This window comes from Ambystoma mexicanum, chromosome 11 (genome assembly GCF_040938575.1).
Source record: "Ambystoma mexicanum isolate Mex_15411 chromosome 11, UKY_AmexF1_1, whole genome shotgun sequence".
NCBI classification, from domain to species: Eukaryota; Metazoa; Chordata; class Amphibia; order Caudata; family Ambystomatidae; genus Ambystoma; species Ambystoma mexicanum.
Genome location: NC_090934.1, coordinates 109589964 through 109603493, shown reverse-complemented (window position 1 = coordinate 109603493; position 13530 = coordinate 109589964). Strand labels below are relative to the sequence as shown.

General features: G+C 48.5%; 1 protein-coding gene across 2 annotated transcripts in view; it reads left to right on the top strand.

Moving 5' to 3' along the window:
- Positions 1-221: 221 nt before the first annotated feature.
- The window catches only part of GRIK3 (glutamate ionotropic receptor kainate type subunit 3), a 1124179-nt gene continuing 1110870 nt past the window's right edge, over positions 222-13530 (top strand). Inside the window, exon 1 of one of the 2 annotated variants that reach the window (XM_069622638.1) lies at positions 222-718. In XM_069622638.1, the coding sequence (XP_069478739.1) occupies positions 604-718 (115 nt within the window). In that variant the 5' untranslated portion in view covers positions 222-603. The remainder of the gene's footprint in view (positions 719-13530) is intronic. The other variant, XM_069622639.1, reaches the window with a different exon arrangement.

Sequence of the window (13530 nt, the reverse complement as noted above, 5' to 3'; positions counted from 1 at the left end):
ATCCGGTGTGATGGCTCTTCGCTGCCGTCCAGTGATGAACAGGCTGTTGTACACACCATGCGCATTCTGTGTACACCTCTTCATGCCCCCAGGCAGGACATGATCCCCGCATGGGCTCCCTGTCGCTTGGTTTCCCTCCTCCCCCACCCCAGACAGCTCCCGATCCCGCACAGCGCGCTCCAGTCCGGGGCTTGGCAGGCGCCAGGCGGCAGCATCCGTGGGTAGGAGGGGACACACACAGCCTCCCGCTGCCTGATTCCAGCACTCAGTTTGTGCAGGTGAAAGACCGATTTGGACAAGAGGAAATAACCGTCTGTCGCCCAGAAGGGGGGAAGAAAGCAAAACAAAAACAAGAAGAAATACGCCGCTTTTTTGTGTCTTTTTGCCTTTTTTTTTCCTTCTTTTTCTCGCCGAGCGTTCGCAGCCGAGGCTGGAGATTTGAAAGTACGATGTGCGCTGGGCACCTCCCCTCTCCTGGCACCTCTGCTGCTTTAGACATCGCAGCCGGGCAGACTGCGCTGGAGCGCCCCTCGGAGTCCTAGGACACCCCGCACGCCTCGGCAGGGGGCCCCGTGGCAACTTACTCGGAGGCGCTTTCTAACGATGACCCAAGTCTGGCTCACTATCCGGAGTATGCTTTTGGGGTACTGGGCGGGACTTCTGGTCTGCGTTTTGTGGGTTCAGCGTTCTAATGGAATGCCTCATGTCATCCGAATAGGTAAGGGGCTCCTCATTTTATCATCCCTTCGATGCACTGTCTTTGACCTCGTGTGTTTGTGTGATTGATACGGTGTGCGCTTTACTGTCGGGTTTCGTGTCCTGTCTGGGACAGTGCCGCACATTTCAACATTTTGCAATCATATAGGAGCAATAAAGCAAGAACTGCGTGAGATATCACAGAATTGTGGATTTCAGTGTTTCCCGCTGAGACCTGCCCCATAGAAAAGTGAGCAGGTGCGACCAAAGGGTGGGTGGGCGCGAATGAATGGCCTCGCTGGGCGGAGAGGGTACCACAGCGATGTTGTCGCCACGTTCTGGGCTGTCTGTGTAATTTCTGAAGGAGGGTATCCGTGTTCTGTGAACATGCCTGGGGAGAAAAGGAGGAGGCATGCGGGCTGCCGGGCAGGTGCCACGCAGGAGGGCAGCCGGCATTGAAGACCCAGAGAGCATACCGGGCTCCTGTGAACACCCTGGTCGTTGGCTTGTTAAAGGGGTCGTGGATTTGTGTTTGCGGAGAAGCCTCACAGCTGGCCACGGTCACCCCCATGCTCACTCGGTGTTGGGCAGTAGAGGACCCCCGCCTCTTCTATCAATCCACCCGTCCCCCCCACCCCTCCTCCCAGCGTCTCCTACGCTACCCCCTGCTTCAGGGAACAAGGAGTCAGCCACTCTAGAGGGGAGTCAGTGCAGCAAGTTGACTCCGGCGGAGTTGGTGGGAGGGGAGCACTGGCCCTCCCTTGAAGGGGGGAGATGCAGTGAATAAAACCAGCGCGTGTGTCCTCCGTAATCAGAGTGCTGCTGGAGGGGGGCACTGGGTCTGCTTAAAAAAAAAGGGAGGCCCCTCTCCATCTCGCTCTCTTCTTCTCCTCTATCGCTTTCGCTCTCCCCTCTGCCCCTCACTCCCTCTTCTCTCGCTCTATCCTTCCGTCTCTCTTTCTCTCTGCATCGATCTTTCTCTTCTCTCTCACTTCTCTCTTTCTGTCTCTGTTGCCTCTCTTTCGTTCTCTCTCCTCTACATCTCTCTCCCCCCCCCTGTCCCCTCTCTCACTCTGTCTGCCCTCCTGCCTTTCCTCTCTTTCCTTATCTCTCTTTCTCTCTCCCCGGCTCTCTTTCACTCTCTCTATCTTTTCTCTCTCACCTTTCTCTCCCTCTCTCTTTCCTTCTCTCCCTCACTCCCCTTTCTCTCTCTTCTCTGCCCCCTCTGTCTATCTCTCTTCCTCGCACGCCCACTCTCTCTCTTTCCATTTCGCCGTCTCTGAATAAAGGAAAACCCGACGGATTGGGAAGGAGGGCCCCTGCATGTCTTGTGTGTGTGTGTGTTGTGTGCGTGTGTGTTATTTTTCAGCACGAAGCAGCTCACGGTTCCCTTTCGAATTGTAGAAAACGTGTAGATTCCTGTAGCTACATACGTGGATGTTGTCGTGTGAATGTCCAGCTCTCTATAGAGGGGGGCTGGACCAGGTGCCGTTGCTCCTGGAACCTCACATTGTGCGTGTTTGTGAGTGGGGGGAGGGAGGGGGTGATATTGTTTAGAGACATGCTTCCTAAATAGGGGAGAATGTGGGGGCGCAGAATAGCACCTGGCAGGCAATGCCTCTTTACCCCCCCCCCCCCCTCCTTTAGTGATGGAATGCTACCACGGTACAACAGTGCCGAATGTTTACACACGTGTGCTATAGGGACATACCCTGCATGGAGTGATCCCGAATCAGCCAGTCATGTCGTGGACCCTTTTAAGATGCATGAAATATTGTTTGCGGGACATTTCTCCAATGCGACACCCAGGGCACAGTCTCTAACAGCGCGGCAGAATTTCCCGCCAACCGTAGCTCTGTATTGGCAGGTTGTCTTGGGACGTGTCCATTTATTTCCCTCCCAAAACACACGCAGCGCGTGGCGCCGTCCCTGCCAGATTCCCGGGCCTGCTAGGCGCGAGAGCGACCGACTCTTCTAGTTTTTATATAGCGCCTTAAGCCAAGGCGCTGTACACGGGAAGAACAGTGCAATGCAAATGAATAACAATAATAGTACTACAACAATTTGGCATGGACAGGCACCGTACGCATAATCTACCTATGGGGTGCAGCGGCTGCCGTGCCCCCCCCCCCCGGCGGGATTGGACATTTGTCCACCCACAGGTGCTGTGCCCACCTGGCTGGATTGGACATGTGCCCGCCTCCCCGCGCCCCGACGTGCCGACGTGCCCACCTGGCTGGATTGGGCATTTGTCCACCCGAATTTGGCACGCCCAACTGGCTGGATTGACATTTGTCCACCCCCAGGTGCTGTGCCCACCTGGCAGGATTGAACATTTGTCGACCCTCAGACACGATCTAACCAACGTGGGCGCTTCTGGGGCTCCAGGCAAACGGCCAACGTTTCCCAGCCGATGGCATCTCTATCCTGTACCCCCTTTCCAGAGGATACCCGGGGCGTTTAGGACGTCAATATGTACTCCAGTGCCCCTTCATGCAGAAGCCAAGGGGCACCGTGGGCCTGAATGATTGAGGCGTGATACCCACAGCGCCATAGTATCGCTCAATTGCCATTGCACGGAATACCACTTCACCCCCTTATTTTAGTACTCTTAGCATGTTTTTTTTTAATTTAAAAAAAGAATCCGTTTCTGAAAGCCCGCTTGCCTAAATTGGGGCACGGTGTAACCACGTGTGCATGTCAACAGGACCCCCCATTTCCGCAGCTGCGTCTCTCCTGCGTCCGTCTGTAATTAATACACGCGTGCGTACTTCTGTTTTCATTTTTTCGGATAATTCGCATTTAACTGTGTTGGCCTTCCCTGCAAAACGACAGTGGCCAGCAAGTGGAAATCACAGGCCTGGATCCACGGTGTCTAGGTGACCCGGAGCCAAGTGACATCCCTTCTGGGTAGGACGATGCACCCAATTGCTGGGAAGATATTGATCGGGAGCGGAGATCTTCATCGGGAGATCAATTAAGGAGACTCCTGGGAATTGAGTTACTTTTTTCTTTTAATTCAATATGAAGGTGCACTCGTACTTTCAGGGGGGCCAAGTCCACGTGACCTCAACAAGACAGGTTTGCATTGAGACCCTTCCATAATGTTAAATACTTGTTTCAGGTTATCCTCAAAAACTGGAATTTAAAGACTATTTGGGAAACTTTGAGCTGATTGTTATTTTTTGTGGGTTTAAGTAAATCCTGTATTGTGGAAAATGAAATTCAAAATGTTTATCCACCATTGTCATGAGTCAACAAGTCGTATTCCAAGAATCCGGGAACTGGATTCTACGTGTGTTGCTTTTTAAGGCGAGTACAATGGACCAAGGAACATATCTTAGAATAGGCAGCCCCTGGCATTAGACGGCGCTGCTGGTGGCTCGTTCTTCCCTGAAACATCACCAACACAATCTCCCACATTAAAGCAGAGCTGCATGTGACCGGTAGCAGCGGCCAGGCAACCAAGGCCCCGCTGTATTGCTCTGTCCCCAGGAGCATCCTCATTCCAGCTGTTGGCTTTCATTTGCCAGTCCAATGCCTTCTGGGAGCTGTAGTCTTTGCTCACTTCAATCGAACCTATTCAATTTAAGCACCACATTAAAATGACTTCTGTTTAGAAAAAAAAAACATAAAAACGGAACAGTAAACATGGCCTTGCTGGTCACGTGGGGCATCTGGTTATCCTGCTCAATGACACTTCTGGTTTCATAAGTACCACAGCTGAATCTTGATTTATCAAAGGAAATGGCACGGAATCCAGCCGGACCTGATGCAAGCTGTTAAAATGGCTGACATTTTAGGATTGCCATAAGGTTATAGGCGACGCTGTGTTATTAGTTGAAATTATTTTAAATGTTTTTCTGATGGACTTTTTGCATCGATCTCTTGTGCAATATTAACGCCATAGGCTTTAACGTTAGGCCCCGTTGATTCCCCCCCCCCATACCCTATTTCTGGAGATAGGAGACCTGTGATTCAAGAGAATACATAGTTGTGCTCAAGATCACACAGTTCAGTGGAGCGGGGACTCGGGCACGAAAGATGAGCTCTTCTGCCTCCACAGCCAGTAAGTCTTCCACGCTGGCCACATCTGTACCCCAGGCATACCAGATACCACCCCATCAAAGCCAGGGCAGTTGTCAACACTTTGATTCGGAAACAAAATCCGAATTTGGGCCACCTCACTCCCTCACGGGTGGCATGGAGACCACCTCACCCACTTACGGGTGGCATGGAGACCACCTCACCCACTCACGGGTGGCACAGACTCGCCTTGTGATGGTTTCCTGCTGGAAAGAGCGAGGAAGGCAGATTGATAACTCAAGAGTAGGTTGCGACATTGGCCTTCAACTGAACATCTGGTTATATTTCCAGTCCTGGAGGGATGGGGATGTTGCCGCCTGCCTCTACCCGACTCATCCAAGACCGCTGCCAATGCACGCTCTTTGTGGATGGCGATTGCAACTGGGTGGAGAGTAAAGAAGGAATGGGTGGGTGGCTTAGGCCTCCGGAAGGACAGGGAGATGAATAGGAAGGTGGGGTCTTGAGCTGGATTGAGAGTTGAGGATGGGGAAGTGGCTGGGTGGAGCCAGAGCGGGGAGGGGAGTAGATAAAGGCAGGAGCAGGGGGTGGGAGGGAGATGGGGAGAGGGGAGAGGAAGAAGGGGCAGGGGCACAGCACGGCAATGCAGGGATGTGGGGTGGAGGATGGGGGAAAGAGAGAGGGCTGGAAGGAAAGTGTCTCTGGTCCCGAGGATGTGCAGAGTCATAGAGGCAACGATTCATTGTCACTTCGTTTTTAGGATTAAGACTTGGCATTCTAGGGGTAGTCTGGGTTATTGATATTATGTGCGCGTTGAGGCCATGGGGGAATAGCGCTATACACATAAATAAATAAATGGCAGAACTCGTGGCTGTCACGCCAACCCTTCAAAAGGTGCAATACGGCGTGCACGGCTATCTCTGGCCAATGAAGTCCTCTCTAGAGAGGGGGTGGGGCGGCTGGACAAGCAAAGGACTAGTGTGCTAGAGCTAACATGAATGTCCATGTTTATTTATTCACTTTTTGGGTTTATTTCAGCGCACGAATCCCTGAGGAATGTAGGCGCTAGTTACAGAAGTGCACGGTGCGTTGGTCAAGTTACACCTTACCGCCTGGAACACAAAACACTAGCACACTGTAAAGGAGCCCCCTATCCACGGACAGCTGGGTTATGCAGTGCACCCGACCCCCGCCCCCCACACACGCTGGGATGCAGCCTCTGAGCTCACAAGGTGAGCCTGAAGGTTGGCACAGCGTGGCCGACAAACCCTTCAATAATTTTAAGCGCAAGGATGCGGAACACTTGCAGAAGTGGAGCAGCAAAGAAAGAGGGATTCAAACAGCATGCCCTTCCCAGAGGGCCCGGAAGTGGAGAGGGTCACCAGGGGTAAACATGGAGACTAAGTAGGCCGTGCCTCTCTGCGGTGCTCCCCTTTATGCCATGGGGATTACAGCACAGCTTGTTTTTGATGAATTATGAAAGACTTTTTTTTTAAAAGAATATATCAAAACATTAAAACATAGCGTTTACTTCTGAATGTTTGGCTCTACATTGCAGGAAGGCTTTTTTTTTTAAACCTTGTGACTTTTTTATTTTTTATTTAAAGAATCTTCAGTGACTGCAAAGGTTTTGCAGCGACGCGTGGACAGATCTTCTGTGTGTTGTCTTTTTTGGGAAACACAATAGCCCTAGTCTCACAATACATTTGAAATGGTGGGGACATCACAGTGCACTATGTAAGGGGAGACTGCAGGTGAGAGAACAACGTTTACAATACAAAGTGGACGTTTCAAGAGATATAAACTGAAGGGGATTGACGCAAAGGGAACCATTTTTTTTTCTTTATCAAGGTGTTGATTTGTGACATTTCTTAAAACCTTCCATTGTTTGCAACGATGGGAACTGCGTCTCGCATAGTCTGTAGCGTGTGTTGTTGTTGCCATGTGATAAATAGTTTTGCATTTTGTACATAACGGCCTAACCACCTTCTCCGATCCCTCACCATGACTATATGAGCAATAGCTAAAATGGAACACAGTGTTGCCCACACATCAAACACACAACCCACACAAAGCAATGTGTGAACTGTTAGGCTCAAAATAAGGTGTCTTCTAAAACCTGGATCATACACAACAAGGCACGTCCCCGTGTTTTGATTGTCGTCCCTTTCACCCACCCGTGTATGTGTGGAATGTGGATGGAACACATTTAGAAATGTTTACCAATGCAGTGTCTTCAGTGGTCGAATGTCCTCTGCTGATTTCCGTGCGAGTATTCTCCCTCCCGGGCTCCATATTGGCCCCTCCCTCCTTGCCCTCCCTTTCCCCCAGCCACATCACACTCTATAAGGCCGGGCTTCTGAGCCCCTGACTCACTGTGTCAGGGCAGTCACATTGGCTTGAATGCTCGCCTTTGAGTTTCGGAATCTCTCGGTGTAAAACAATGAGAAATCCCTCTCCGCTGCCCGCTGAGGCGATGACACATGGCGGTGTAGGAGCAGACACAAGCTGAATGAAGATCAATACGTTGCGTTTTCCCCCCTGGAAGCAAATAGCATCAGACAAGTGGCGTACCACCACCTGGGACCGGCGCGCGGGACTCCAGCAGGCATTAGCGCGAGGAAGCGGCTCTTTCCGCCAACCTTCCGGTCAAGCCAATGTTCACTGAAAGTCTGGAATGTGGGCTTCGTTGGAGAGGGCGTTTCTAAAAAATGTAGCTTTTTTTTGTTCACGATTCATGCCAAAGACCACCCTCGAAGCGCACGGACTAGGTTTCGAACCCGCGACTCCAAGGCAAACGCGTTGCACCTGAGCTAACCACCCGGCCCTCTTCTTTGGTCAATTTCTAGATCGTGCTGCAGAATTTGACATCAGTGTTGTAAACCTGTTTATTTTACATCCATTTTATGAAAACTGTCCCCCCATGTCCCCAACCTTATAGATATACAGTGCTCAAGATTTTTTGCCTTTGGTATACAAAGGTCACATTCCATGCCTGGAACCCGGTTTTGTACTCATTGGTAAATCAGCCAGGTCCATAGTTGCCGCAAACATGGAAAGAAATGCAATTGTACTTTACTTGCCTTTTCATTAAATCGTTTATTTTCACGTCGCTCCCTTTTCAATTTTTTAGTTTCTAGTTTACAAATTTTCCTAGTCATCAATTTCATGCCATTTTGGAAGTAAGTGTTGTGTCAGCTTTCTGGTATTAAACATCTCCCGAGCCCATAGTCGCCTGTGCTCTTTTTATATTTTGCCAAAATCTGGACACAAGCTTAACCTTCGTACTTCGTGCAAGCTTTAGCAGTCCCCTCTGATGTCAACAGTTGCAAGGGGGGTAAGGAGTAAATTCGACAATCTGTCGACACTTAAAATCCATATTTCTACAATCAGATTTTCAGTATTATATATATATATATACATATATATATATATTTATAGAGCGAGAGATAGAGAGACTTATACATAGTACATATGTACGCATATATTGTATATATATTATGCTTTAATATCATGTGAATTTTTAGACCATTTTTTAACACTCTTTGCTATTGGTAGTGTTGCTACGAAGATAGAATTCCATTCCATCCACTGCTTCTATCGTCATCTAAGCTGCCCTGAGACTTGTTACAGTCAGTGCTGGTGCAATTCTGTATTTTTCGTGCCTTATGCTGTATGCGGCTTCAGAGTGCTGAGAAAGGCAGTGGATTGGCTAAGGTACATCTGCCCGATCCAGCCGGAAGGAACGGTGGCGGGAGGGAGGCACGAGAAGGAAGAGTATAATTGACGACGCAGACCGTGCTTCGGTTTACTAGTAATGGCTACTATCTATAAGGACAGAGGCCTTTACGGGTCCTGCCCCGGATACTGAGATTTGCATAATGTAGGTACATAACATAGGGGGTATATATGTTTCAGCAGCTACTCTTCCTTCTCGGCTTTCAGCGGGGTGGAACTGCTGAGGACTTTACCTGGCAGCAAAGTAGGAAGTGCAACCTCACAATGAGGCATGTCTGCACCCTCAAATCTATGGTCAGGGAGCATCTTATCCCAAAAAATCTAATAAACAGGACACCTCTTTGACGACCTTGCTTGAACCTCCGTAGTCTCTTGTGTGCCCTATTTAAAGAAGAATTGTCCCAGAGGGTAGATAATGCTGGGCGACATTCCGGCATTTCGGAGTTGGCTCGTCTCACTTCTTGGACCAACCTCAGAAGTCTTCTGCCCATATGACAAGCCTGACGGCACGGTCTCCAGCCAGCGTTCACAGTTCTTCAGGATCATCTGTCCTCTTTTGCCTCTGATTATGTGCCAATTTAATAATGAGGATCAGGAGTATTGAATCCTTAAGGTTGTGGCGCGGTCAGTCCACTTTCAGCTCTGCGCACTCTCTAGACAGACCGTGCAGTGACTCATTTCCATTAGCCTGGCGTGTAAATTGACTCATACCAATATGACCAGAGACAGGGATAGCCTCTAAATGGTGTGCCTGCCTCACTCACTCACCTCCCTGTTTGCTGCAGTAAAGAGAGAAGCACCTAGGGGGGAGTAGAGTGGAGGGGGATTCAGAGAAAACATCTTTAATTGTGCTCTAAGAGATTCGATTGTGGGCTTGCCGGAAGGAGTTCACAGGCATGAATGTGTTTGACAAGCCTCTTGTCCGTTCCCAGATACCCCGGCTGGCCACGTCCATGAACAGAAGGGTAAAACCTAGCCAGGTTTTCAGAATAGCCACAAATAGTATCTAAGAGGAAATTGTGCGCTCACTACATTGCAGTGGGGATTTTTTGCCCATTATTTAAGATCTGATCTGATATGACACGTGTTTCTAGGCGCTACAAGACAAGGAAGGGAGGACACTTGTGTCATTCAGATCGCGCAAGTGCAGGAACATTGGATAGCTGGAACATTTTATTCTATTTTCCTGTTTGGTGGACCCAAGACCACCGATCTGGGATCTACAATTGCTTTGAAAAAAAGGCAACGCTTCAGAGTATTGAATGAAACTCTAATCGACATTTCCCTGGGACAGATGTAAGCCTGTAACCAAAATTGCAAATGAAGAATAGAGCCGCTCGAGAGTCTATCTTAACGGCATGTTCAGTAAATCGCAAACACGGATGACCGTTCTCTGATCCACCACAGCGACTCCTGTCCTCGTTAGTTGCCTGTTTTTTTAGCCATTGTTGCAGGACAGGAAAGCAGTCCACCCTGTAGTTGTGACATCTCCTCTGCATGCATTTAAATATTATGGAGCTACTGCACCCTTCCTGTGAATGTGTACTTGGAACAGCCCATACATGCATACATCTATGTTTTGAACCAGTCCAAACTTTTTTTTTTTTTAATCCAGTATTTAATATTCAGGTGTCCAAAGGTTCCTGATCAATTTCTCAATTTCACTTTCATGTGTTGAACAAAACAGATCCAATTTGCCTGTATCCGAAATTGACCTAGGAGGACTTCAATTAAGTTATCATCTCAACTGGGGCCACACCTGCCCAGCATCAGTAGGCAAAACCAAAGATGATTTCAGATGGGTAGACTACAATGCGAGAGGGCACAGGGCCACGATTGGCGTGCGATGCCCATCAGATAAAGGACAAAGCTTTATTCCGGTTTGGGTCTATTTGACCTAAAACATTTGATCGAATTTATTTGACATTTTTTCGGTCTAAATTTTGGGTGATGATCCCCCACAACCCCTCCATTTCCCCTCAATCTAATCTATACCCTTGCCAACCTCCATATATATATTTAATTAAATGTGACCGAACAAAAAGGTCACAAAAATTTGATCAGATGTTGTAGGTCAAATGTTTTTAGGTCAATAATGCTAATACTTTTATTCCTCGTGGCTTTACACATAAGACTCAACATTTATATTCATGTTGGTGATACATTTAAAACCAATCAGTACTACAGTGACGTTGTATGTTTAATCACCTGCTTGCCCTAAAAGGGCAATTTTGGCCATACGTATGTTTCCGTACCAATTTGGTTGATGATTTTAGAAAGACACTATTGTTGTGAAGGCATCCGGTGCATGTGAAGCTTCGGCATTTGGAAAAGGGGGTACATTTAAAAGACAACCTTTTGTGCCTCCATGTTCTCTTTCGAGCACCCGGCCTCATCGCCCCTGTTGCCCTGTCCATAAACATGCCAATAAATTCAACGAGCCAATTGTATTCATATGTATGAAAGGAAGCGCTTCAACAAGATACCCTGCAATAGGATACACATGGCTGATTGGGATATCCCCTGGCGAGTGTCTTACAATAGCGCGGGCGCGCCGGTAACATAGCTCAGCTGGTTGAGCGTTCGCTGATGCGATCTGTGTGTAATCTGCAGGTCGCAGGTACGAATCCCAGCAAGGGCAACTCAGCCTTTCATCCTTCCGAGGTTGATAATTGAGTACCAACTTCGGTTGGGAAGATACATGGATGTAAATAGGTTCTATGTACAGCGCTTTGAAAAAAGCACTATGAAAATGAGTACCACTAGGGGTACATAATCAGTTGAGGGAAGGGGACACTGGAAGGGTGGTATGGGATGAAATGTACAAGACACACATGTATGGGATTTATAAAGCACAATCCTATCTGGGAAGCATCAGAGTTCTGTACATATGTGCAACCAGGGGGATACACGAAAGATGCAGGTGGTAGCAAATGAGACATGATTCCACAGCAAAGTAAAAGGTAGACAGCATTAAGTATTAACATATTTGACAAGGTTATCATATGAGTGATATCTACATTATTAGACAGGCACACGTTTGAATGGGGATCAAGTGCTATCACTCTTCGATTGAATCATTAGGGGGCACCCATTGTGTCTCTTACCCTGGACATAGGTTACTCCCATCATCCTTCATGTTTTGCAGACAGACAGGGTAGGGCCTGAGTGGGCAAGGCCCACCCAACCTCTGTGAATGCGGTGCTGTGTGGGCATTGAAAGATGTTAATGTCGCTGCAGTGTTCCAAACCACATTAGAGGCAGGCACCACTTGTTAGACAATCCTGGCTACGCCTCTGGTGCATAGTAAGCATCATGCTTTTCATCCACACCTAGCCGGCTCGTCTAAATGCCACTCTTCCATGGCCATAAATGGAAGAGTAGCCCAGTGTGTGTTTTTGTGGCATTGATCCTTCAGTAGTCTGGTCTGGCCCTTGCCAGGGGATTTGAAAACTTACTGGTGTATGTCTATTTCCATATCAGTCATTCCAATCCACCGAAACCTGCAAGTGGATCTCTCTTCACGCTAGACGCGGGTAGAACTTTTCTTTTAAATAACAGAGTGTAAACCTGTGTCGCCAAATGCAACCAGGTGTGTGTAGCTGATCCTCAGAGACACAAGCTGATCACGCCCAATGAGAAACATGTATGGGATTGCTTGTGGTCACGTGCAGAAGGGATGTGACCAAAATGTTTGTGCGGGACTGCCCTTTTCGGGGTGGGACCAAGCGTGATTCTTTCCCCCCCTCTGTAATGGTTAAGCAGGTGAAGAACTATGGTCTGGAGGGTTGCTCAGAGCGATGCTGCTGGTTAAGATATATTCTAATCCTTCCAGCCATCACCTCTTTTGTTTTGTTGTTCGTCTAAGACCACACCCGGTGTGATACAATTTGCGTGTATTGGGAACTTCTGGAGTGCTTTGGGAAATTAGGATTTGCAGAGATTCACTCATATTTGGACAGCATTTACCTGTTGTGATAATTAAAGAAAGAGAGATTGCCTCAAGAATATCCCTCATCTTCACTGTGTATTAAGAGTGCTTGGTCTATGCTATAAGCATGGACACAGGGCACATACCAACAGTTAACCAGCATTAGTACCCGGAACGGGGGAACCATCCAATCAGGTGGCTAGAAACTCGGGCTGAAACCTACAATCTCAGCCCGTGTTCCAAGCCGACTGGCGGCTGGTTCCCCCGGCTGCCATCTTCCCCCATTCTTCGTCCCCCTTTTATTTTTCTCTCCATTTCCTATCCCCTCCGCAAGCCCACTTATCTGTTTGTTGCAGTGGCGCAGGCCACCGCCGCAGCTTCCCATCTTCTACGACCGCTATGGAAAGGGGAGAGAGACTCCACATGGAGCACGGCCTTCCCTTTCCACGGTGGCCATCTTAGCACAGTATTTCCAGTCATTGCACGGGACACGCAAGGTATCCCGTTCAATGACTTTAAATACTTTTCTTTAGCACCCCGGGTTACAGCTTTGGTAACCTTGGATGTTAATGGCATTAAGCCCTGTTCCAAGGGCTGGAACTGGGAGACCCAGCCCCTCGTTACCCACCATTCCAGCCCTTGGAAGGGGGATTTAATGCCATATTACAACATTGCTATTGAAAATAGACTAAGCTCAAGTGTTTGCATGATTGTTGATCCCTAGTGTGTTAGAATGGCACGGGTGGCATATCATGTGTTTATGTTACATGGATTTACGCCACACACCGCTGCCAGGGGCATGGTCTCCGGGTGCTCTGACGGATCTGAACATCTGAAAGATGGGACGTAAGGGAAATGCAAGGTAGCCTTGTTGCTGGGTTGATGCATACAGTGAGTAAATACATAGTGATCTTGCTTTACAATCCAGTCGGGCCAGCAAATGATTGAACGCTCACAGTTTTCACGATTCGTGCTCTTGTAGAAGTGAACCATCGTTGCACGACTGCCCAACAGGCAGAACACTCTGATCCTTTCATGAAAGTCCCAAACCCCTACACATTACTCTGTGCAAATTTGAGGCAAGGAATGCCTTTTTGCAGCAGGTCTGCAACGCAGAAGAC